General features: G+C 46.4%; 1 protein-coding gene across 2 annotated transcripts in view; it reads right to left on the reverse strand.

Moving 5' to 3' along the window:
- Window positions 1–26264, reverse strand: part of Kank (KN motif and ankyrin repeat domain-containing protein 2 kank) — a 74113-nt gene that overhangs the window by 35626 nt on the left and 12223 nt on the right. For both annotated transcript variants that reach the window (XM_055075407.2, XM_050186321.3), the window contains exons 2-3: window positions 1396–1445; window positions 521–658 (exon numbers count right to left, since the gene is read on the reverse strand). In XM_055075407.2, coding sequence (XP_054931382.1) covers window positions 521–658; window positions 1396–1402 — 145 coding nt within the window. In that variant the 5' untranslated portion in view covers window positions 1403–1445. The remainder of the gene's footprint in view (window positions 1–520; window positions 659–1395; window positions 1446–26264) is intronic.

Genomic DNA, 26264 nt, shown 5'->3' on the forward strand with positions numbered 1-26264 from the left:
GTAGTGTCACAGTGCAAGTGGCCTTTGCCTCCGCCATCCAGTTAACTACTTAATGGCAAGGAAACAGGTCCATAATGCTTCTAACCGCAGTTAGAAACTAGTGCTGCAGCTATTCAGTATATAATGAGTGCATTATACGAGCACAGACTTATCGGGTTAAAGTAGATTGTTTGATGATAGTACCGTATGGGCAAATTTTGCAGGCATAAAAACCAACTAGAAAACATTTTCCCACTTCATATTTGCTCATGTGTGTGGCATCAGTGGGGCAATTCAAAGGCCCTTAGCTTCATATATGGAGTGCATTTAGTGGCCAATCAAACCACAATTATGCACTGCAAGAATTAGTAATTAATTGCAAGACAGGGCTAATTGGAGTTTGCTGGGAGAAGCCTTAGTTTTGCAGTAGACTCAATGGTAGTCTGATGATGATTACTGATGGTGTTTCCAAATAGTACTGCACACAAAACACTGTAATACGAATGTTTTGGAGTACTGCAGCAAGCGAAGAAATACGCACCCATTTTGACCTTGGAGCGCCTGGGCCTCTGACTTCTGCTGGTGTTGCGTGGAGGCGTCCTAAGTTCCCAGTCGGTCGGAGTGGAGCTGGATGACCGCAGACTCTCGAGCCGTTCTCGGAGCTCGGACTGGGTAGGAGCTGTGTGATGACAGATAATCTAAATCCCATCAAGTCAAAAAGCCATTCATTTGCTGACTCACTCACTCACATATAAAGAGGAAGGGGGTTAACCAAGGGACCCGACTTTTATTAATCATATCATGACAAGCCAACAAAGACACTAAGGACAACATAGGGGAAATTACTTGTACTTACTAATTGAATTAAAGAAATGATAAATTATTGGCAATTAAAGTGGATGAAAGAACAACTTGCAGCAGGTGGGGAATGATCCCACGTCTCGGCATTATGCGTAAGAGCATGGCAGGCACATGCACATTCATCAAGAGGTGGAATTAACAAGATATGTTGTCGGACGAGTTGATTCATTATACTTAAGAAATGAAAAGAGTGCAAGAAAATAGGCAAGGGCAGGACAGATAACAGTAATGCTTATTCTCCGTTTTGTCCATGTCTCTCTCTCTCTCTCTATTTTCCTTTTTGCACTCTTAATTTCTTAAGTAAAACAAAGGGAGTTGTCACTTGCATTCAGCATGACACATAATATGCCTCATACTGTTTGATGCTTCCTTGACAACTAGCTTGTGCCAACTAACAGATGTGACTTGTACATATGCGACTTGTACTCTATGACATGAGATAAGAATGCGGGCACACTGTGTTAATGTAACCTGGCACTCCTCAGACAGTGAATATAATGGGACCATTTTAGCAGCAAACTACAAAATAGATTGGCAAAGAGCAAGGAAGCTTACCATACATGGTGGACGTGGTGATTCTGTACTGGAGACATGCAGCTTAGATCCTGCGTGGGAGAGAAAAAGGTAAGTGTCATTACTTTAACAGTGACAGCGCAGCTACTTGAGTCCACTAAAGCAGCTACATATTTTGTTAGAGCACATGGCACATTTCAACTTCAGCACAAATGCACAGACTGAGGAAACAACATTTCTTCACTATTACCATGTCTCATAAGAATTTTTGGCTAGAAGCTTGTCAAGGAATTTGATATAGTCGTATAAAACAACACCTAACTTTATTATTTTACAAATTCAGCATCTAGTTCGGCATCCTCCATCCATTCCATTCCACTGAGTGGACAGACACTGTCACGCTTGTAGAAGAGTGCATAGGTGCATCCTCATTCTTTACTGTCGCAAATATTACCCAAATAACAGTATGCACTAGGCCTCATTACCTGTGCATTTGAAAGCTCTGCCAGCAACATCTGCTATGTCATCACTGTGTCACTTATAACAGCACTTTGCAGCCCAGCTTTGGCTTCGGTTCACTGTCTGCGGGGCACATTTTGTCTAATTTTACACAACATTTTAGAATGAAACATCGTGTACTGCAGGGAGATTTAAGAAACACAGCACAGCTGTTACTTGCAAATGGACAAATAATTCCTAGAATTATAAACTGCAAACATCAGAAACAAGAACTCTAGTCATGTTAATTCAATGACACCAGTAAGAGCATTGGTATGAGTGGGAGATAAAAGCCCATTAACAAACTACAATTATTTAAAAACCAAGTATCGCTACTGACACGTCAGCACATTCAGTGCAAACACGATAGGTCATTTAGGTAAGTACTTCACAACACTGGCTTAATCAGTGCCACTAAATGTACATGGTCTTTAGCACAGAGAAAAAGCATTAACCAAGCCATAAAGGGACACTGAAGAGAAACACATTAAAACTGGTAGAATATTCTCGCAAAACAAAAACATAATTTTCATGTCTTTGGAAAGAAAAGGTTGATAAGTGGTAAACAACATGAAGGCCAAAATGAATCTCCTATTCTCAAATTTGCACAGAGACGATAGTGTTGATGACATTAGAGCAACATTATATATATATATATATATATATATATATATATATATATATATATATATTCACTATATATTTCACTATATATTTTTGTGTATGTGCCCGTTTTCGTGTACAGCTAACTTTCAGGGATTATGGGGCTCAGCCTTTGCATAATTTAGAATGCAATGTGATCCTTCTCAACTGACAAAGAGCAAATTGATGCCAAGCGAGTCCTGTCCCAACCTATGATGCCGCAAGATGCTGCTGCAGGAATTTCGAAGAGGTATCGCGATTCGTCTTCTGTCCTTGAATCCTTCCTGACTTAAAAGTCTTCAGCCCACTGCATAAGTGACCTATCCGGTGAAAACATTACGTATTCAGTGAAAACTTGGGGAAGGCGGGAGATGGAAATTCAAGACCATGAGCAAAATGAGAACAAGGTAAAAACGGGAGCCAACGTTTCGACAAGTGGACTTGTCTTTTTCGGAAAAAGACAAGTCCACCTGCGAAACACAATTGGCAATCTTCATCTTTGACCAACATTCTAACCTTGACCGTAACCTGCAGACTGATGCATTGTTTTTAGATTTCGCAAAAGCATTTGACAAGGTACCACACCAATGCCTATTACTTCAACTGGCCGTTTTAAATTCGTTTTTAATGGCCAGCCTTTGGTTGCTCCACAAGTTTAATCATAGCACTCTAAATCAAACGCCTTACATTACTCATCCGACCTGCATATCTCACCGCACTGCACATCTGTTTCAGATTGCCCGGCTTCTTTCTCGAACTGTGACTTTTTCAGGTTCCCTTTTCCCCACACTGTTATGGACTGGAATGCCCTCCCCGCTGATGTCGCCACAATTACGTGTCATACACAAATGTTTTAACCGCTTATATTAGAAGGCAGTGACTTGTATTTATTTCTTGAATATATTAACCCACCCTTTATGTAATACCCCTCAGGGGGTCTTTAAGGTGAATAAAGTGAAGTGAAGATATGTTGGCTCCCTATGACCTATCTGGTATTTCACAAGTGATTTTTACCTTTGAAGAGTATGCATCAGAAGACGCAGGTGATGCAGGTGGACACACACACGAGTGCTTACATCAACACTTGAGGAAAACAAGATGCCCAGCGTGCACTAAATGTCATTAAAAAACAAAGACTCTTTTTCAGATAGGACTAAATATGACGAGCTTACACACGAAGTACCCAAAGTTGGTATTTTTGCTGCTTTAATTATCAACCTAGCATGCATTCCATGTCTTGCAAACGAGTGCACTGATGGACTAGTTAGTTCACTTAGAAGGTGTAGGAAGAGCACAAAAAACATGGATAGAGACAAGAAAGACACCACACGAGCACTGACTAACAACTAGCCGTCTTTGTTTATTGCATCACACAATAAATTCCAGAACTAGCCATGGTGTGCCACATGATGTCGGGTTATTAAAACACTATAAAAACATGAAGGATAACGAAGAAAAGAAAGAAGGCATGGTGAGAACCACATAAGGTTTAAGCATAAGAATAAGCTCTTGTCACCACGTCAAAGGCATAGTCTAATCACTAAAGCATTTTTATGTTCCAATAATGGCTAAGATATACGACATCTTTTTATTGCAACAGCAATTTATAGGCATACTTGGGTTGTGTTCTTGTAGCGATGGCTTTTTCAATGCTATTGCTTTTCACACGATTCGTCAGTGGTCACAGTGACAGGGGCGAAATGCAAAAACACCTGTGTACTTCGATTTAGATACACGTTAAAGAACCCCAGATAGTCCGAATTATTCTGGAGTGCACCACTACGGCGTGCCTCATAACCAGATCATGATTTTGGCACGTAACTCCCCCTCCCGCGTTATCACTGGGATCAGCAGCCGTGAACAATGGATGATAAGAGTCGCATAGAATTGTGTGGAAGGCATCGCTACAAAATCACGGCCCTATCGAATTGCCGGCGTCGCCGTGATGTTCTGTATAAAGTCCAAGTGCGATAAGGAGCGGCCCACGCATTGTAAGCTGCAGTCGCCGTAAGTCGCTGTGACCACTGAAAAAGCATGCAAAGTGCGAAAAGAAATGGCATTACAACAGGCATTGCTACAGGCAAAATCACGACCCAAGGGAAGGAGAGCGCGTCCCCAGCCCAGCCGTGCCCACGCATGGCTACCGCTTGGCTAAGTGCATACGCGGCCTGCATGCCGTGTCTTGTAGTTAATCTGGGATGTGCATGCAAATTAAGGTTGATGGCTGGCTTTATGTGCACTGTGTTTCCGTGTGCCTAGTGTTTTGGAGGTCTTGTAATGTCAAGTTTCTGAGACGTGGTAAAATGAGAGGCAGCAGGAAGCGTTCCATCCCCGCTGCCGGCGCTCTTCATCACGCCAGCGTTGCAACACCGAGCGTTTGTGCAGAGCGAGTGAAATATATCTGTTCGTGTTTGCCTATGCACGCATGACACCATGCTTGTTAATTTAATCAGCAAGCGAACGTTTACTGCAATTTACACAGCCGATAAGACCACGAACCTTGCTTCGGTTTGCTATCGCTATTAATGCTAGAGGATGTGTACTGACCCAACAAGGCACTTCTCGAACGGCTCACAACCACACCTACTGAAATGCAAGGCCAGCCAATAATCAAGCCCCCTTTCAACAATGTCATTTAGACAAAGTCCTGTCTGGCAAGCACATAGTAAAGCTTTCCAATTCTCTGCAGTTCACAAAGCTGTTGCAGCCTGTTAGCTCGATCTCACTAACAGATCTGAAGCTCTACGGTCGTTCACCTACGCTAACGTAAAATTTAGACGCATCGAACCCGGAGCGTCGATCCATTGCGCCGTCGCCGTACTCGTGTACGCATACGACCGCCCCAACTAAGTACCGGCGCCGTTCGACGAAACATGGGCGGGGATCTGGCTTCCTACATATGCGCAGGCGCATTCCCCGCGCCCACGGGACGAGACTATTAAAATGACCGCCCCCTGCATACGACCCGACGATATTCATTCAAGCCGTCGGGCGACGGCTTCCGCGAGGGTTGCGACGATGCGTCCCACGAGCCGCGGCACGAGCGATGTTCAAGGGCGCCCACGTGACACTGGCGAGTGACGACACCCGAGCCGCCAAGAAGGGGAGGGGCGTGTTTTTCGTTGCGAGGCTGTTTTAGGCGGGAACTAAGTTGCACACTTCAGGGCTGCTGGCGCGGAATTTCTATAACTGTAATACATTCTAAATTTGCGATTTTTGAGGCTTATCTTGTACCCGAGATATTTCATATATGCTACATTGATCATTCCATCTCAAGTGTACTAGGTGTTACTGCAACATTGTTCTGGAGCTATTGGGCCACAATTGGCCCTTACGCCATTAAACACCCCACCTCGATCAATCAGGTGTTATTGCGAATATCTTCAATTCTGCTGAAAAATATCGTGCTATTCTACCTCAATGTGGGAAGTAATTATTCAAGCGATTTCTTTCAGGAAAATTTTCTGATGCCGTGAAGGCGCTTCGAAGGTACGTACATAAGTGAAACTATGTCGGGCAGAAAATTTCTACAAAATTATTGCTTCCACTTATTACTGCGAATTCTTTATTCTATAATCTGCAGACGGCGCCCTTTCATGAGATTACTTTTCATTTTAATTTACATTATTGCGTACTTATATATTTTAGAAAAGAAACTGATTGTTTCATGAGGAATATATTCACCATGCGGGCTTGGTATGAGTGTATACTAGATAATAAAAATAATCCGAGAAGAAATAATACCTTAGCTTTCTGTTAAAGCGACAAAAATAAAATAATAACGATGTTCTGACTCACTTTGTGACTTCGTTTTCACAACGTCGCAGTCCAAGTAAAAATATTGCCTAATAAGCATTATGTAGTATGCTTTGCTGCCAATTTATCTAGAAAGGTTTGTAAAAGTAAATTCAGTTTTAAGCGAGAAAAATAATTTTGAACTGCACAATAACAAGGTTGCGCGGAGCATCTCTTTGTTTCGCCTTCACTGCACAGCACGTGGTTAGCGGTTTAGCCCGGCTTTAATTTATTTTATTTTTTAACAGTGTCTTCTTTGCCGAAATCAGATTGATTTGGCATTCCTGAAGTCTGGGTTTCTCCACTTGGAGCGCGAATTTCTCACGGAGAGGCACTTCGGTAGGCTTAATTGAATGCCACCCTAAGGAACGGTATCTTCGGCTTTTCAATCAAGATGAGCCGAAAATGTCGGCCCACAACAGCCGGTCCTTTGATCAACTAGTGGCGCCATCTGCCTCTACGGCGGCCGTTTGGCCAGTATCTATAACGTTGGTTTAGCCCTCGTAGCGAAAGATGGCCCCACCTCATGACGCGCGCAGGCGGCGCGCGGTTAGTTTTGGACGCAGTGGAGAAAGGCAGCGTCAAAACTAGGGGCAAGTATTTCTAGGGACCCTATCAAAACTGCAGTGTTCAATAAGCCCGTCACACGTCATCTCTGTGCGAAAGTTCAGCGAGCGGTTTAGCCGATATAGTAATTCACGTCTGTCTCAGATGTCAGATGCTTTATTTGTCTTGAATTTCTTTTTTATTCAAGAAAGGTACAGAAGCTAAAGGTATGGTCAAAGGCTCCTTTACTAGATGCCTGCCGCGTTGTCCGGTAATCTCGGTTCCGGGCTCTCTCCCTTTTCTCTCCTCCGCGAAAAGGCAACGAGCGCCTCTCATGGCGAACGCCTGCAACTTAGATCACGTGCTGCAGCCTCTGAGATTAACATGGCATCTGTCACCGTCTCGGACGCCCGCGCACATAGAGTTTCTCACTACATTACCTAGAGGGAAATCTGGCGCTGCTGCGCTGTGGTATGTATAGTGTACTAGAATAATGGACATTATTCTAGTACACTATAGTGGTATGCATGGGAATGCCGGTATATTGTGGATTCGGACTGGCATCGTTCTCGTAGAGACAGGACACCTTGAAGACGCGCTTGGCAAGTACCGTTCCGTCTGTCACAATCATTCATTTTCTACTAGAACAGCACGTGAAAAGCTGTTTTAGCTTTATTATTACGCGAAAACATGTTTTGTTTAACTATGAGAACTTGTTATTGTGTGTACGACTACATGTTACGTAAAAAGTATCAGCGGGCCGCTAAAGTTGGAGGACAGACGACAAGGTTCGCGCTCGCTTTGAAACAGTTGGTCGTCTGTTCTTGATTTTCTTCGCTTGGTCATGCATCGTGGGTGAGTAAAGATGTAATATGCGTGAATGGAAACATTTTATGAAGATTTTACTTTGAAAACGCGTTATTTGCGTAGCCATATCCACGTTTTAGACGAAGCCTCTTACAACACCAGCCAACACGAGCCTACATTCCCATGACGGCACGGTGCCCCCTTAAGAAACTCCCATAGACGGTGGCGTCAGATTACTCTCTAGGTGTTATAGTGAGAAACTCTATGCCCGCGCATATAACGCGCCGGCGGATGCATTCAGCCGCCGCTGCCACATCCGCCTGAAGTTGAAAAGGCAACGAGCGCCGCCTCACGGAATTTATGTTGAACTAACTTCAACTAAGGGAACCTCCGCTACAATGGGAAAGCGAGCAACGCGGCGGGCTAGTAAAGGAGGCACCGGTTATACATAAACATAATACATAAATAGTAAAAAAGTTCACAGTATGTGGCAATTCTCTTTTATATAACAAAAAGAAAAATGGTATATTCACAAATTACTCTTAAAAATGTGTGCCTACCAAACAATATAACTACGAGAGCTTCGTATGCACAGTAGTATAATCAACTTAACAGTATGCGTTGCAGACAATATAAAGAAAACCTATATATCCAACACTGAGTACATACACCTTCGTAAATAAGCTAGAACATGTGTGTGGTTGCCCGCACTCATTGGGCACTCTGCGCGCAATCTGTGGGCCACGATAGTTCTTTTCCTTCTCGTTGCGTAGAAACAATACTTGACCGCGGCCCCTTCGGCCCAAGGCTCGTGTTTGAATAGTTTGGATGTCCACATGGCTTTTACTTGAGCGCAAGCATTGTCTCTCAGCCCGCGCGTTCAAAACAGGTGTGCTGTCAACAGCTGTTCCTGAACGAGTTAAGCGGATGAGCGCTAAGTCGACTAAAAGTGTCGCAGACCTTATAATGCCCAAAGACAGTTCCAGATCGAGGAAAACTAGAGCGACTTGTTTACCTGCACATCTGGCCACGAAGCGTACGTTTGTATATGAAAAAAAAACACAATTAAATGTTATTTGAGCTGAAATTTAATTGTTGTAACTCATCAATTAGTAATTGGCTTGCTAAACTATTCGCAAACGAAAGCTCGCTATTTAATTATATCAAAAACGCTATTACATAGGCTATGCTTTGAGTTTCCTGTGCTTTAATCTGATTTTCGAGGAGTGAAACTCAGTGTGGCGCGTGTTATATTAATTGGGCGTTACTGGGTTAACAAAACCGATCCTAAAATGTTAAGAGCTCGTAGACCTGTTAGGTTCGGAGAGCACTGCTCTCGGCGATTCACAGTTTCGCCGGAGCAGTCTTCGTACAGCCGCCTTCCCTCCAGCGCTCTCGGGGATAGTCGCCGTTTCTGTTTGCCGCCGTTCTTTTGTTGTTTTTCTCTTGCCGTAACGATAACGACGTCGGCCGCTCGCCATTGAGCGCCGCGCATTGCGTGGGACATCCAGCGCCGAGTCGAAAGCGAGAAGAATAAAAGGGCGACGCACCATGGGACCGGACGCTGACCGCCCGCCGCTGCGAACGACGTCGCGGGCCGAAGAATGGGACGTCGAATGTAAGAGAAGAAAAATAAAAGGAGACGACGACGACGAAAGAAGGGAACCGCTCCGGCGAACGGATCTTGAGCAACGCCCACGGCACGACCGACCGTCCGGCCGCGTTTGTTACACGGGCCGCGCTGAAGCAACCCCCACACTTCCCACGCTGGGTACACATTCTAAATGGAGCGCTGCCCCCCCCCCACCTCCCCCCCCGCCACACACACACTCTACCTGCGTAGATGGTGCGCGGAGTGTCGAACTCGACTTACATAGACTACAGTTCAGACTGAAGACGCGACAACATTGTATAGTTTGCTAATAGTACTTGACTGCTGTACAGTAGTTAGGTTGTTTAATAATTTCAGTACTAGTAGTAGAGTAGCAGTAGTAGCACAGTAGCATATTACTATACCACAGTAGCTGTGGTATAGTATATATACCGGTTGTTTCGGGGAACACTTTCGAAGGCAGATAGCACAATTCTAGTCCATGAGCCGGTCTACTTGAAGAGGCTGACATTACTTGCATAAAAAATGAAATGCATAATCGACTCATTAACAAACAATCACTAATTAAGTTTCTAACTAATTACCTTATGGCACATATCGCAATTTACAAATTTGAAGGCATCGAAGACGCGGCAGCCAAACCGTACCTCGCGCCGTCAACAATCGTTGAAAACAGCGAAGCTATAGGCATTATGCAAAGTAACCCCCTTCATCTTTAAAGGGGGGGGGGGTGAAGAAAGAAAGAAAGCGTGCGCGATATGACGTATGTCACATACTCTGTCGTGATGCCGTCGTGTTATGCCAAACAGGAATGTCATGACATAAACATCATTATAATCTTCATCGAAAAGCGATGGAGCCCATGCTGCACGCACGCCTCATGCATGACGAATTTCGTCGCTGGCGATATGGTGCGTCGCCACGTTGCTTCAATGCTAATCGTATCAAGGTCGACAGTAATCGCGAGATTGGTTCTGACCGGATTCTTGTTTTAGCTGTATTAGTAAAGTCACCATACTACAATACAAAAAAAGAGCTCGCTCTCATCGTGAAAAGACGCCCGGCGAGCCGGAAAAGACGCAGACACGAAAGACAGGTGGCGACTCCGCCTTGAAGTTCCCGCAACAGCTAGCCGTGACGTCATTAACTTCGAAGGCGTCTGCTCAGGCATAGTTATTTTTTTTTACCTATAAAGATGGAGTGCGCTGCGTTCAAAAAGAGCCAAAGAGTGGACTTAGCAAGTTACGATTACTTTCATTGAGGTACAACGGCCCAAATAAGGAAAAGATACTTTGAAATCAGTGGCGTCACAATGATGTACAGCGCTGGGCTTTGGGCGCGAACCGAGAAATTAGCAATACTAGAGCGTTGAAATAATACTTAATGAATCAGCTCATTTAGCCTTTCTCTTTAGTGCCCGCGTAAAAATAAAGAAACAAGGAAAGAAAAAAAAATAACACCTCAGGAATGTAACTCAGTAGATCAACAGGCAGCCAATCAGAAAAGTAATTCGTTACTCGGAAAACATATGTGTTACAATATTAAAGCAAAACAATGTCAGCTGCCCTCAAAAAGATTTACGAACTTGCAGGAACAGCTGCTCCTCAAAGTCAGCGTCTGGAAGTAAGCACCACCTCGAAATTATTATTATTATTATTATTATTATTATTATTATTTTACAAAGGAGTATCTCGAAATGAGCTTCGAAATGGGTATATCGAGAAAATGGTAAGAGATAGCTAGAAAAATAACAAGTTACGTTGTACATTTACGAGTTGTTTAGACATTTTACCCTGGAGAATAGTTCTACAGCTGCTTCACATTTCGTTGAAACGTAATACTTCTACACTTCAAATAAGCTTTAGCACGAGGCCAACTCCGATTTCCTTATACAAATATATGTAAAACGCAGAAATGCCTATATGGGACAACTGCTGGATCGATCTGAATGCAAATGATTGTATTTAAGAGAAAGAGAGAGACAGCTTGACGGGACCTGGGGGCCCCCAACTAGTGTGTTCTGATTCCGATATTCTAGTGACTCTGGTAAGCAAAGTAATCACTATGATACAGTTTGTCCCGAGTGCATACCTTTTATGGGATACATATACGCACTTTATTAAAGATGATTTACCTTCAGGCTAGCGGCGCATAATTTTTACATCACAGCGACTTCTTAGAACACATCGATTTTGGTGTTTCCGATTTCGCCTGCTTCAGGAGCTGCTCTGAATAAGCTTCGACCAGTGCTGCCACAAAAAGGCGACGCAGGTACTATCACAATCTCTTTCTTGCATGCTTTCTTTCTTTTTTTTTTTCTGTGATACTGCACCGCCCAAACCCCTCGACATGTTCAAAACATTTGTGCGAACTGAATCTATTGTTCTGTAAACCTCGACGCAGCATTCTTAATATAGCAAAACAAGCTCAAATTCGTAACCCCCTCCCCCCCAAAAAAAGAAGGAAGAATTGGGGAGAGTCGGCATGCAGGGTTTATGCCCCTCGGTTACAACAGTGCGGCCCATACGGAAACGTGGCACGGCTCTCCAGGCGGAGACGCGTTGCGGACGAGTGCGTACGCGATAGTCCGACGGGTTCCCGAGGCACGCCCCACGAGCACGCACTCACCCTCGAACCGCTCACGCACAGAACAGACCTGCCCAGGTGGTCCTCCCCCCGCCCGAGTGCTGCTGCTGCTTCTTGTGAGCGACGTGCGCGGTGCCATTCGTCACGAGAAGACGATGAGGGGAGCGGAGCCGCAGATCGCAGCACAAGCCATACGCAGGCCCACCTAGGAAACACATCAGGACGGGGAAGCTGTCCGTGACCACGATGCCCCCCCACCTCCGCTTTCCGGGGATCAACCAACGTCAGAAACTTGGAAGCGACGTAGAAGGGGCGCCGCATGCGAGAAGCACCGCAATCGTGAACTTACGCCGATGTTAAGACGAATCCTTACATCGGAAACTCCTGTCTGAATGCATAGTAGCGGAGAAATCGTTCCTCTCGGCGAACATTTCGATCAAGTTTGTTGCATTTCAAAAGTTCGAATTTACTGAACATGGTACCATGTATGTTTCTTCTCATTTAAGCCATAATTGTTTTTTTTTAGAAAATTTATCTGAACTCGCAAAATAATAATAACAACAAAAACGAAGAATTAAGCTTACAACTTCGTTGCAAAAAAAAAAAAAAAGAAATTAATACCACAATTCTGGAAGCTGGACCTATTCATGTCTGGAAAACTAAGCGTAAATAAATTACACAATGACACGGCACGTGGCCTGTTCCACGCGTCCTTGCGTAATTTATTCACGCTTATACTTTTCCCGTCAATATGTCAGACCAACTAGCCTAACAAAGCGGACAAAATTGATGTATTATACGCCTGCCTGAAGCATATCACTAATTTGTGGGTGATACTCTTGCAAGAACCCTCGTAGGCATTATAACAATTTCGAGCAATGATTACACGACTGCAGTGAGCCACGCTGCATTTCTTCCCGCCATAAAATTAAATCCTCCAGTGAAAGCACGTGCACACGTTAATTATTCGCTACAGCTATTAGGAGAAAGGAAATCTATTCATTCACAATGGATAACGGAACGCGAACCGTCGAACATCTCGTCAAATACCGTAATGCGTTTAGCAAAGTAGTAGTAATGTAGCAAGTGAAGTGGAGCCACATATGATAAGCAAAATAGATTCTATTTACCCTATAGCTGTGGTTTAATATATATAGTATAGCTATATAGTACATAGCATACTATACTACTGATATGGTATAGCTATATCTGTTTTTTTCTTTCCGTGCTCCCCCGGGCATAACTCGAAAAAAAAATTGTTACACAAATGTGCATGTACGTACATGCACTTTAGCTTTTGCAAGTGGACGTTGCAGATGGCCAATGAACGTTGCAATCATCATGATAAGCGGTTAGCTCATCACGTACGCACAGCCCGCTGTGTTATACGTTGCATTGCACTGCTATAGCACAAACGCGCTAGGAAGTACTCAATGCCGCGATGGTTCAGACGGTTGGGCATGGAAGAATCAAAACCAAGGTGAACGGTGTTACATCCTGCATTTTTGTACGGTTTCTCACTTAATAGAGAGCTTTCGTTACCGTTATTGGCTGGGCCAATAACGGTAAACTATGTAGCCTTTATTTACTACATAGTTTACCCGCGCCAAGTGCCCACGCGAACGCTGGCAGATGGCCGGGACGGTAGCGCTATGCTAAACCCCCAGAACTATACATCGCGACGCTTATCGTTGCGATGTATAGTTGTTATGTGCACAACGCACAACACCAGCACAACGAGGTTAATTTCGGAAGCGGGTTTCACCCCACAATACCTCTTACTGCGGGAAAGCCAACTTCGCCGAACAATATTTCCGTTCACTTCTATTTCCTTTTTCTTGCTCGCGTATCACACACACAAACACAAACACACTATATATATATATATATATATATCCTTGCACGGCAACGCACTTGCAGCCTCTCACCGCCACCGGAGTTCGCCTAACCATTGCGCTGCTCTCTTTTCCTACACGGCGCAGGAACGTTGGATCGGCAGCGCAGCCAGCTTGGAGGCCGAATTTCGGTTTCGAAGCTACAAAGTTGTGCTTTGTGCATGCAAACGAAAAACAAAATGAAAATCACGAGAAAAATAAATCTGGCGATTGCATATACATATCCCTCTGTCCCGCATTCCGCACACATAGTGAAGGAAGCATACCTGCAGTCTTAAGTTTGTGCCGCAAAAGCAACGAATCCCTCCATGGCTACTCGCATGCGACCTTAACATATGTGAAATGCCTACAGGTGGCAGCCCCAGAGTTGCAACAGAGGCCTGACCTCGCCGCGCAGCAACGTGTGAACACTTGAAAAATTTCGTGAAAGACCAATGATCTCCCAACTCCAAGTCTGCATAAATGTTGTAGTTACAGAGCTGCTGCTTCTTGCTGGAACTGACTTCTCTCTCTGTCTTCGTTTTCGCTTTTCTCCGCCTCTTCTCTACAATATATCTTCTCTCTCTCTCTGTCCCCCGACAAAGCACTGACAAAGCACTGTAGGGTTCACAGCGACGAGGAAATGTTAATGCGATAGTACGAATCATTTCGCATTAGCGTACGGAAAATCGCCTCACCGTATACGCTAAAGCTCTCCGGCCGGCAAAAGGAGCACGTACATGGCAGATGTTGATGGAAGTTGTGAGTCAGCGCTCGTCCTGTTTCCTTTCACTCCGTCGTCGCCTTGTTCGCGCTGTTCCCATTATAAATGTATACCAACTCGCCCAACTTTCCACTTTAATACATGGAAGGTGATTGCAAGAGTGAGTGAATGGCCCGGATTGGCGGTATTGTATTACTAAAAGCAAGAGCATGGAAAAACACAGACGCATATACAACAACTCCGTTTCTGTGTTTTTGCGCATTCTTTGCTTTAGCATGGCACCACTTTCCAGTACTCCGTGCGCGTGGAATGGTTGAAACTATAATAGTCACGCAACTTAAATACTGTGTAACGTCACCACACTCCGGAATTACCTCGCCACTGCCTGCACACCGGTTCACCAAAGGCGGCCGAGATTGCTCTAAGTCGCCAGTAAAGACGTCTTGTGGGAAAGGAGGGGTCTCATAAGGGGGGAGGGGGAGGGAGGTATCACGCTTTTTTTGTTCGCTTCCATCCTCGAGGCTGTCGACTCAATCAAAAGGACGTTTTCATCGCCATCATAGAAGCTGTACAAATGTGGCACGACTTTCGGGAAAGCGACAATTGGCATCCATCCGAGGACATCTCTTAGCGACCTTCGCAACTATATATGGCGGGGTCAAGGACTCCCCCTCGAAGCACGTCTTTCTTCCTCTATTTTTCTTCGCTCGACCGAACAACACACGTGCGGTACGTGAAGGCTACATGCAGTTTACAGAATTCAATGAGGCTCAATGGCTACGGCTTTCTGCTGTTGATCACGAGGTCGCGCGTTCGAATCCCGCACGCAGCGGCCGAATTCCGATGGCGGGCGGAATTTAAAAAAACGCTCGTGTATACCGTGCTTTGGGTGCACGCTATCTTTAAGAACTCCATGGTGCTTGAACATCATGGGACTCCTTGCGGAGCCCTCGATCGTGTAGCTTCGTGATGCTAAATTCCACAATTTGATCTTTGAAATCCGCGTAAGTTACAGTATACATAAGAAGGTGCTCTGTGCTGGGCGCGCACGGCCTTAAGATGAACGCTGTGCCAACTATAAACATATATACTCTCACACATACTTGCACACTTTTTTTTTTTATCTTTACGATCGCCCTCCACGAAACTTTTGCAGGACAGAGCGGAAAGTTACCAATCCAGAGCAGTTTCCTTTCCCTATTCTGAGGGAGAAAGTCGACCGTTCTCTCTTTTTTCACAACCTCCCCCAGCAGAAAAGCAGCCTAGTGCAGATCCCTTTCTGGACAAATTCCGTCACTCAGCACTCTTTCAAAAAAGCATAAAAATCGCGCCACTCCGACGAACACGAAAGAGCGTTGTTTCTAGTTCAGCGCGTGTCGCTCCATGATGCCTCGTGAAGATCAACGCCGCCTCTCACCCAGCAACAATTCTTGTTAAGGCACGCGCCGCGTCTGCGAGCATCGACCTCCTTTCTCCAAGCGCGCCTGGACACAGAGAGGGGGGCAGGCAGCCGCAAGTCCTCCTCGGGGATATTTCGCAAAGGCAGCTCGCCGCGTATACACCAGCAGGCCCTCAAGACCATGCGCCTCGGCACAGCTACAGCCTCGGCCCGCTTCGCGCGCAACAGCGGCGGTAATCACGTCGCCATCGTAGCTTCATTATCAACATCGCAGACCGCGCCGCGTACCACGGCGAGACGAAAATTCCACGCCGCTTAAAAGATCGCGTGGGCAGGCGACGCGAGCCTCTTACGCAACGTACACGTACTCCGAGTCACGGTAAAGCCGTGCAGCGTGCGGGAACCACCGTAAAAAAAAATGATAATAAAATAAAAAAAAGTTTAGGAGAGCGACCAGCGCTGCAGGTGATGGTGCAGTGAAGTGCGATCCACTGCTCGGGGTAACAACCTGAATGTGCGGATATATCACTTTGGTGGCGCTCTGAAGTTGCTGCTGCCAGCTGAAGCCATGCCAATGCATATGCGCTGCACCGCAGTTGTGCGGAAAGGTGCCAGCGCCACCGACCATGCACAAGTCGCCGTGCTGAAAATCCGGGAGATTGTACTATACACTTGCCACAGGGGAATGATGCGCACGTGCCCTATATATACATCAGTGTTCCCTCCGATGGCGGACTGCACTGCATCACGTCACAGGCGGTGTTAGTCCCAGCAGTGCGCGCGCCATCATTTGTTCCGCACTAGCTATGTAACAAAGATGGAACAAACTTACAAATGTATCTAACACGGCACTGCGAAGAGAGAGAAACAGAGAAGGAGAGACACACATGTATATATGTATATATATATAGTGTGTCCTAGCTTTTCAACGAAAGTAATTATATTAAAAAGAACACGCTGAATAATACGGTCTTAAGATCTACGGTGTTCGGTCTTCAGAACTCTGAAAACAGAGCACTGCACGTTTTATGATTGCGTCTTGCACCGTGTTTCTTTTTTTTTTTTTTTTAAATCCTTGAACAGATCGGTTAACGTTAGCTGGGACACACGGTATGTTCAAGCACATCACTACCCTAGCATCTCTCCCATCAAGACGCAGAGTGTAAATGCGGCACTAGCGAAAACAAAGCCAACAAAGTTCTACCACTGGCTGAGACGTCTGGCATCCTCGAGAAACGAGAGGAGAATCGTGCCGTCGCAAAAGAAGAAACCACTATGGGCAAACATTTTCTCGGAAGGCAAGGTTAGTACTCCAAGTTTTAATATGTTGCCTAACAGCGATTGTTGTTCAGAGCGCCGAACTGCGAAGAGGTCTCAGAGCAGCTGCAAGCTCTTCTTATTTTTTTTTTGTTGCACTGTGACTATTTGTTTAGAAGCACACAGCCTGCTATACAGCTGCCGCATACCTACTCGGCAGTATATACTATACTATACGCTGCAGCACCTGCTGGAAGTCCCTATACCCTTGAGTCGCATTGCAGTGAATCGTGCCATTTGCGCCTCTCCGCGAGGAACGAGGCATCCGAACCTACAACCTCGTCTTTTATCCAAAAATGCGTAAAGAGCCTTAAACGCATCGTGGGAAATGGTGTGGCGTACTAAAAGTAGTTTCGCATGCCTTGGGGAAAAGGTGCGGGCACGCGGACATAGCATACAACTGATGTTACCTGTGCAACAGACTTATACAATGGCAGCAAAGTCAAGCATATGGGCTTCCAAGTTAAGACGCATTTCTGAAAGCGCGGGTTAGTTGGTCGCGAAAATTGGCACAGCTAAGGCTCGCACTAAGCGTACTGCAAGCCGAAACCATGTCAACATTCCAGGAACTGGCGAAAGCAGAAACGAAAGAACGTGTCAACTTGTTTAGCAAGGAGACCCACCCCGCGAAAGTGAAGGCGCTTTAGACAGAAGGTGATATATGGGCTCCACCACGTAAAAAATTATATACACTACAATGCATGCCACGGTGCTGCAGTAGAACGAAAAGTACCGGCGCTATATGGAAGGCGTACTTCGTATATACGCCAGTGCTGCACGCTTTTCGCGAGACACGGGGGTTCGTACGCACTCGCGGCCAAGAATGTGCTACTTCCATTCAAGCGCGGCGTTGCGCTAGACGCAAGCGCTCGCTCGCTCGCACACACACGCACGCGCACAGCGGATAGAACGCGACGCGAAATAAACGAGCACTCGGAACGCGCAATCCCTTGGCGCCGCTCCAGCAGCTCGCGGCGGCGCCAAGCCGTGCGACGGGAGCAACGAAAAGCAAACAGCCCGGATCGGGCACGGCGGCGGCGTCGTCGACGCGTGGGCGCAGCGCGTGCGATTTTGATTCCACGAACCACGGCGTCGAGGATTCCTCACCGGCGGCAGCTGCGCTCGCCACGGGCGCTGCTACCAGCAGGCTACCAAGCGCACGCATATCGCCGTGCCCGCGGCCGAATTAAAGCGGGTCGCGGCCGCCAACCGCGAGCGCGCGCAGGCAAGCACGACGAAGTGTCGCGCACGTGGACGGTGACAGAACTGTTCTCACGATTTCAGACAAGTCAATTCGCGACTTTTTCTTTTTTCAAAGCGCAGCTTTCTTCGCGAAGCATCCCAGACTTGGATATATATAATTCCGCTCTAGACGGAATTAGGCGATGAATCAACAGACGCTACTTAACATATCCTAACCGGAACAACGGAACGAATATTTGAGAACGAATCGAATGTGAATCAAATAGCGCGAAACGCGAATCGAATATCGAATACTTTTCTAGTATTCAACAGCCCTTTTCGCCAGTATTGTAATACGATGTTCACATCCTACTGTTCACAATGCTGGCAAGTTTCTGTCATAACATTGTACGTCATGAAGGGTTGTTTACTAAAAAAAAAAAAAAAGTCAGTTTCACCCGGCAGGCGAAGCATTGATTGCGATAGCATATTGTTACACAGCTATGCGAAGTAGGGTTAGTCGTTTTATCAGCTGCATAAACTGCTGTAATAATTCGCTTACCAACCAAATTAACAAGCACAATGCCGCGCGCGCACAAGCAGACATGAACACATCTCATTCGATGACCGCGGACAATCGCGTGTAGAACGCTGGTATGAAGAGCGGCAGCAGCGGCGAGCGAGTTCCCATTCGCGCTGCCTCTCGATTAAACGCGAACTATTGGCCGCGAGGAGTTACGGAGTCGCCATCTATCGGAAGCGGCTCGCTGGCGTAGTATGAGGGATCACGTGGCGCGCTCCTCATAGGTTTTGCTGTCAGCGCTCACTGAAAACGCCAGACGCGAGCTCTCCCGGACATTTCTGTAAGTACTTTCGAAACGAGAGAAGTCTTTTACTGTCTAAATAATAATCTTGGGCAAACTGAAAGCACACAATCGTTTACAGACGCTATCTCCTTACCGAATACGTACAGTGAACGCCACTGCGTGCGGTCGCCGCGATGGAGTCTCCCGAACCGGATTCTTGCGTGAAAGGTAGGTAAACGCTGAGAGCGAACTATGTGAAATATGTTCTTATAGTGTTTGTATTACTAAATGGAGCGTAACAGAATGAAGCCTCAATGCAGCGATCGCGCAGATTCGCAGCGACCGACTGCGCGTCTGCATGCTTGTCCGCGCACTGTTTCGATTTCTCCGCGCGCGCGTTTTCGCACCGTGCCATGAGCTTTAGGCTGCAGAATATGAGCATTTGACAGTATACAAGCAACCATTGTTGCGTGGGCGCTATCAGAGCTGTTCAAAAATAATTTCATTGTAGAGACTTCGGCGCCTACGGGGACTGTGATGTGCCGTCGCGACGATTCAATCTTTTTTTTTTCTTCTAAATTCTTGGACCTTTCAATATTATTTCTCGAGTTGCGTCGCACTGTATGTTTATGGGTGTTCTCAGCGTGCAATTTCCCGCTGCTCCTTTTTTGCAATCCAGTGCATAAATTCATAACACAAACATGACCATATGCCATGCTTTGTTTAAATGTGCTTCTTACCGCTGCCTTTCCACTCCACTGAACTTGCCAGTATCTATAGCATCGACAAGTTCATAGACCAAACCATCATGACATTAGTCGGACAGCGGACTCGGGCGAGCGTCTAGTGCGCGTTTTCAGAACATCGCAGACGTGGCGCCGTAGCAGAAATCTTCCTCGCGTCTGTGCTTGCTGCATACCCGAGTTGTAGCCGATGATTGTTTGCCGGTTTTATGTTTCGCGAGCCAAGCTTCACGCAGCTTCTTGTCCTGCGGCTACGTGTGACTAAGGCTGACACCGGCCTCCGTTACGGGCGTCCGGCCCTGCGGCACCGAACAGTAGCCTACCATGTTGCGCGCTTTCAAAGGCAGCCACTACCTATTGTTGTGCTTTCAAGTGTTGTAAAGGAGACACTCGAAGCGGGAAAATTTCGCCACTAAATGAGGACCGCAGCGTACCAGGGAATTTAAACTCGTTTTCAGCTCGCTTCGGCGCTCCCGAAGCAGCCGACGCGGCCGCTATGTCCACGTTATCCCTCCTAGCACGTCACGCCGACGGTGGCGCCAGCTTTTCCAGTGGTGGAGCTCGAGGCCAATAGGCGCGCGAGAACACAGCGCACAGGAAAGTCACCAGCTATCTCCGGTTGGCTAGCCTTCCAACCTAGCGCAGATCGCCTCCGAGATAGGGGGCGCGCGGCCGCCGCAGCTGGAGTAGAAGAGGAGATGCGTACTAACCTGCTCCCCCCCCCCCTAGCGCAATCGTAGCGCGGGCACAGTATCCCCGCCTTCCTCCCATGCAAGCGCGAGAAGACATCGCTGCATCTTTCTCAGCTCACCCTCGCAAGCTTTCGACCGCACCTACAGCATACGGCAGGCGGCCGCGATGTCATCGCATTGGGACTTCATACGGAACATCACGGCGACGGCGAAAATTCGCCAGGAGTGTCCATGTAATGGCTATACCGCAATAAAGAAATACAGCATTTGGAACAAATAAACAGTTCCTTCCCATACTCGGGACTCTTCGGCGAGTGCGGGTGATCGCAGCTTTTAGCCGGAATAGTCTGGCTGCCCGAGCGACATAGTGAGCTGCATTAAGTCACTTCTTGTCTGTTTATGTTTACTATGGCTGCGCCAGGATCAAATTTATTGAACTTTCTATTCAATTTTACGTTTTATCGCGCACAGTTGATTTCAAGTTAACATTCGGAAACTATTCGAAAAATATTCGTGTTTACGAACAGCGACTGTTCGATACGAAAACCGGGTCGGATAGGACACCTCGTTTCGTTATTCGAAAGTTACGAATATTCGTGCACTACATTTTTATTAAAGCGAGCGGTTTTCTTTGGCTCTTTCTCCCATTTTCGTAGTCGGAGGGAGGGGTACGTGTGCGAATAAAGGTTTCTGAGACTGAATCGAATACGAATCGAATAATACCAGAAGCGAATCGAATCGACTAACGCAAATTTTTAGAATAGTTTGCGAATAATGTGCAGCCTTCTCACCATTAATGACAAACAATTTTCACATCATCGTGTTCACAACATTAGAAAGCTTCTGAACTTTACACTGCACATAATAAAATATGGGCAATTTGTTGGGAAACTCAGGGCTCTTCGGAGTCACACGTGGTCATGCATTATCATTTAATGTTTAGAAAAACAGCCTCATTGACAAATCAATCTATCTGTATACCTATGCGACCAAATCGCAAATTCCTCCAGTTGGCATGCAGTTGGCGATGGCAGAGCGAGAAAAAAAAATAAAGCGCATTTTCTCTAGTTGGAATGGTCGAGCCTGATGATGCCACTATTGTATAAGATATGCTGCAAGGAAACCTATTACTATTTAATCCGACAGAATGACACATGTGCTGCATTTATAAATAGTACCACACAATATCCATTGCCGAATATATTGTCTAAACAACATTCTATTGCAAGAGAAAGTGTTAGGCCGGAACAGTCATGGCTGTCTGAGTGACGCAGCGTGCTGTCCACTGCGGATGAGGTGAATATTATCGCATTTTTGCTTCAATTTCATGTCTGATCGTGCACAGTCAACGACGTGAAAAAAATTCGAAAAATAACCGAATCTTCGAATAGTGCGGACCAAACTGAATAGGGCAATATTACATTCGTTATTCGAAATACAGTCGAACGCCGTTATAACGAAGTGCTAGCCGGCCTACAAAATCATTCGTTATACAGGTCACTTCGCTGTAAATGTCGCGTACGGCACCACTCAATAGAAATGGGACAGGATTATTTATTCGTTATACAGGTCACTTCGTTGTACAGGCGTTCGTCGTACATGCGTTCGTTATAGAGGCGTTAGACTGTATTTAAATATCTGCACACCTCTATATAGCCGGATGAGTATTTGGCCACAATCGCGCGCTCAGTTGACGCACGTCTTCCGTTGCGCAAGAGCTATGGGGCGCCCCTATGTATGGGTGCTGTGGTAGTCGGTGTTGGCGCTGCACATGGCCTCCGAGATCGGGTGGCGCGTGCCACCTACTCTCGGAAGCCATGCGCTCTGCCAAGTTTCTTTTTTTTTTTTTTCACTGAATCGTTGTGAAGACTGAAGAGGCCGCTTTCACTGACGGTTGCGGAGCGCGTTCGTCGCCGAAGCCCGCTGCGCGCCTCTTGTTGAGATGCACAGTCCGTGGCCTCCGAGATGGCAAAGTCGCATCTAAGGTGCGTCAATACGATCTCGGAGGCCAAGCGCCGTTTCGTAGCTTCTCGGCTCACCACAGCTGCCCTCGGACCGAGTGACAAAATACGTGGGATCTGCAGGATTCTTTTTAACGCTTGCCAGCGCGAACGGTGTAACTGGGCATATAAAGCGCCTATGACGGGATCGAAGAAGTAACTTGTCAAAATCATCAATCCCATTGAGAACTGGGACAAATAGTAAGGAGACAGCACGGACCAGGACGGACCATGTTTTAGTGGACGACGAGCAGATACTTTCATCTAGAAAATAGCCTCCTTTAAACGGAAACTCCTTTACTACTACTACTACTACAAACAACAATAATAATGTGCAGGCGAATGTCATAATAAGGGGTCAATGTGCCACGTCCGTTGAGTCATGTGTTATTTTTTTTTTTTTTTCATCAGTTAGAACACGTACACCACCCCCAGCAGCACTATTCCTACGATCCGTCTTTGCTTTTTAGTCGTTGATACACACGTACTTGCGCTGTTTCAGCTCACAATGAAGATCACCTAACTAACCTTCAACAAGATTATGTTACTTGTTTAGGGTTCCTATCTATACTTGAGGCCGGCCGTGTCTCGGGCAAGGGGATTCGCGCTTGCGCTCTTTGAATAGAGAGAGAGAGAGAGAGAGAGAGGCAAGGCTGATATCGTTCTAATGACGATATATACCGCATTTGCTCGAATCAAAGCCGGCCTCGATTCTATAAGCCGACCTACAAGGTTAGGAAAATCAGAAGAAAAAAAATGATTCGCCATCCCGACCCTGCGAAAGTGGATAACGGCGCAGTTCCATGTCGCCGAGCAATTACGTATTCTACCCCAAGCGCGGCAGTTTATCTCCAGTATTTGTACAGATCGGGAGCCGTACGTGCGAAGGCACGTCCGCTGCAGCACTCGCGCGAGACAAAGGCCTCGTCCTGCAGAAGCGGTCGGGCGCGAGAGGAGCGCAACAGGGGACAAGTTTATTATTTTTTTTTACCCCGGCGTGCGAAATGCGTTCTGCTCGACCTCGCTTAAACGGGTCGTGTCCTGCATGCATAAAAATGGGATCCCTGGCGTCGATATGGGCGGTGTCTTGCCAGACATCCTGCTCCTGCTGTCACTTTACTCTTTTTTTTTTCTCTCTCTCTCTCTCTCTCTCTTTGGAAGAGGTTGGAAGGGGTGGACTGGATTCAGCAGATTCGACCCGCTCACACATCCCCTTCACTCGGGATGAATAGAACAGATTAGTGTATCCAAATTTGTCAGTTCTGTCAAGTATAATGACAGGCAAATATACATATATATCACGGGAACTTAAAGCTTCGGGGAAGCTGAACAATCCGCGTACTCGATGATGCTCAATGTGTGACGGAGTGAGGGCTCGAGCGAGTTGGAAATTCGTGGTTAACTAAACGCGGGACGTACAGCCAAAGCAACAGGCGCAGTGCCGTGTTTGTTGTGGCTAAACGCCGCATCCGCCGCATCCGCCGCATAACGCCGCATCCGCAAGTTTACTATAGGGAACCATTTCACCTGAATGTGCCGAGTAACGATCACGCTTAGTTTGATGGAAGTACCCCCCTGTTGGACCATCAGCAATACTGTGGAGTAGTTTTTTTTTTTTTTTCCTCTCCTTCCGCGCATACTGCCTGCAGCCAATAACTAGCTGATACGGGTGGTTTGAGTCGGCGATTCAAATCTTTTCGTATTAATTATTATTAAAATAAAAGTGACACGACCGCTTCTATACAAATTCGAATTTCATTTACTCTAACTACACGGGGACTCGGTAGCAAATGTGCAAAAGATCATCCTACCCACTTTGACCTCCTTTCGGTGGTGTGGGCAACACCTTGGAACAAAATATTTTGAGTTCGGCACATTTATTGACAGTGCACTATACTCCGCGACTGAAGACATACCTATATATATATATATATATATATATATATATATATATATATATATATATATATATATTAGCAATATTCATCACTCTAAGCTCGCCCTTAGAATAACCTCAGAGGGAATCGATGAGCAATTGCTGTTGCACGTGCTACACAAAGCCTCGTCGTCGAAGCACAGTGAGACAAATTTCTGCCGTCGTCACTGAAGTCCTGCCCTACAGAGCAGGACTTCACATAAAGAACAGCGTTGTCGCGAAAATAATTGTCACCCAACGGCATAACTACACTCGTATTCAATCCCGGCCACGATGTTCACATACAGAGTAACGAAAAAAGGGACTGCACCGATGGCCGGGTAATCATCCTCCGTTCCTCACTACGATTGGCGTCGTATTTTCGAAGAAAAAGAAATCAGTGGCGACTGAGCGCTGAAATACTAGTGAAATGCGTTAACATTACTCGCACCTCTCTGAGGTCCCGGATCCATGATTAAAACCACGTTCATTACATTGTAGAGAGAGAGAGAGAGAGACGTTAAAGAATTGAGAAAAGCATTGAAAAATTATAGGCCAATTAGCTTACTCCCAGTATCATATAAACTATTCACCAGGATAACTATAAAGAAAGGGGTCGGACAAGGAGACACAATCTCTCCAATGCTATTCACTGCGTGCTTGGAAGAAGTATTCAAGCTATTACACTGGGAAGGCTTACGGTTGAGGATCAACGGCGAATATCTCAACAACATTTGGTTTTCAGATGACATTGCAACACTGGGGACGAGTTACAGCAAATGGTTGAGGACCTTAACAGAGAGAGTGTAAGAGTGGGGTTGGGGGGAAGATTAATATGCAGAAGACAAAGATAATGATGAATAACCGGGAGAGGGAAGAGGAGTTCAGGATCGCCAGTCAGCCTCTAGACTCTGTGAAGGAGTACGTTTACCTAGGTCAATCACAGGGAACCCTGATCATGAGAAGGAAACTTACAGAAGAATAAAGATGGTTGGATCGCATACGGCAGACATTGTCAGCTCCTGACTGGAAGCTTACCGTTATCATGAAAAGGAAAGTATACAATCAGTGCATTTTACGGGTGCTGACAATGGGGCAGAGACTTGGAGGCTGACAAAGAAGCTTGAGAACAAGCTAAGGGCCGCGCAAAGAGCGATGGAACGAATAATGCCAGGCATAACTTTGAAAGACAGAAAGAGAGCGGCTTGGATCAGAGAGCAAACGGGTATAGCCGATTGTGTGTGTGTGTGTGCGTGTGTGTGTGTGTGTGCGCGTGTGCGTGCGTGTGTGTGTGTGTGCGTGTGTGCGTGCGTGCGTGTGTGTGTGTGTGACAAAAAGAAGCGAATGAGGCTCGCAGCGCGTGCATTATGCTCCGCATTCGACACACACGTCCACGAAGCGCGGTTTCTGACACCTCTACGGAACGTATCCCACATAACAAGTGCCGCTGATTCGGCGTGACATACGAGCGCCGACGACACGTTGTTCGCCGGCAATGTTTGCCAGCTCCCCCGCCGTGATCGTTGGGGCGCATAACCGAGAGCAGCGCAGGCGAGGTCTGCGCGCCCCAGACGTCTGCGCGGCGGTCCCCGAGAGTCGCTGGCTGGGAGGAGCGCTTCTCCATCAAGGTCGCGTCGTCGCGCAATCATCTCGTGTCAACCACCAGGCCTCCGGTGTCAACGAGCTCTCCGCAGCAGGCGGCGACAAGAGCACGTACGACGCTTCCATTTGCGCCGCGTCCTCATCCGAGGACGTGCACGACGACCCTTTGTC

Source organism: Dermacentor andersoni, chromosome 11 (genome assembly GCF_023375885.2).
Source record: "Dermacentor andersoni chromosome 11, qqDerAnde1_hic_scaffold, whole genome shotgun sequence".
Taxonomy (NCBI): Eukaryota; Metazoa; Arthropoda; class Arachnida; order Ixodida; family Ixodidae; genus Dermacentor; species Dermacentor andersoni.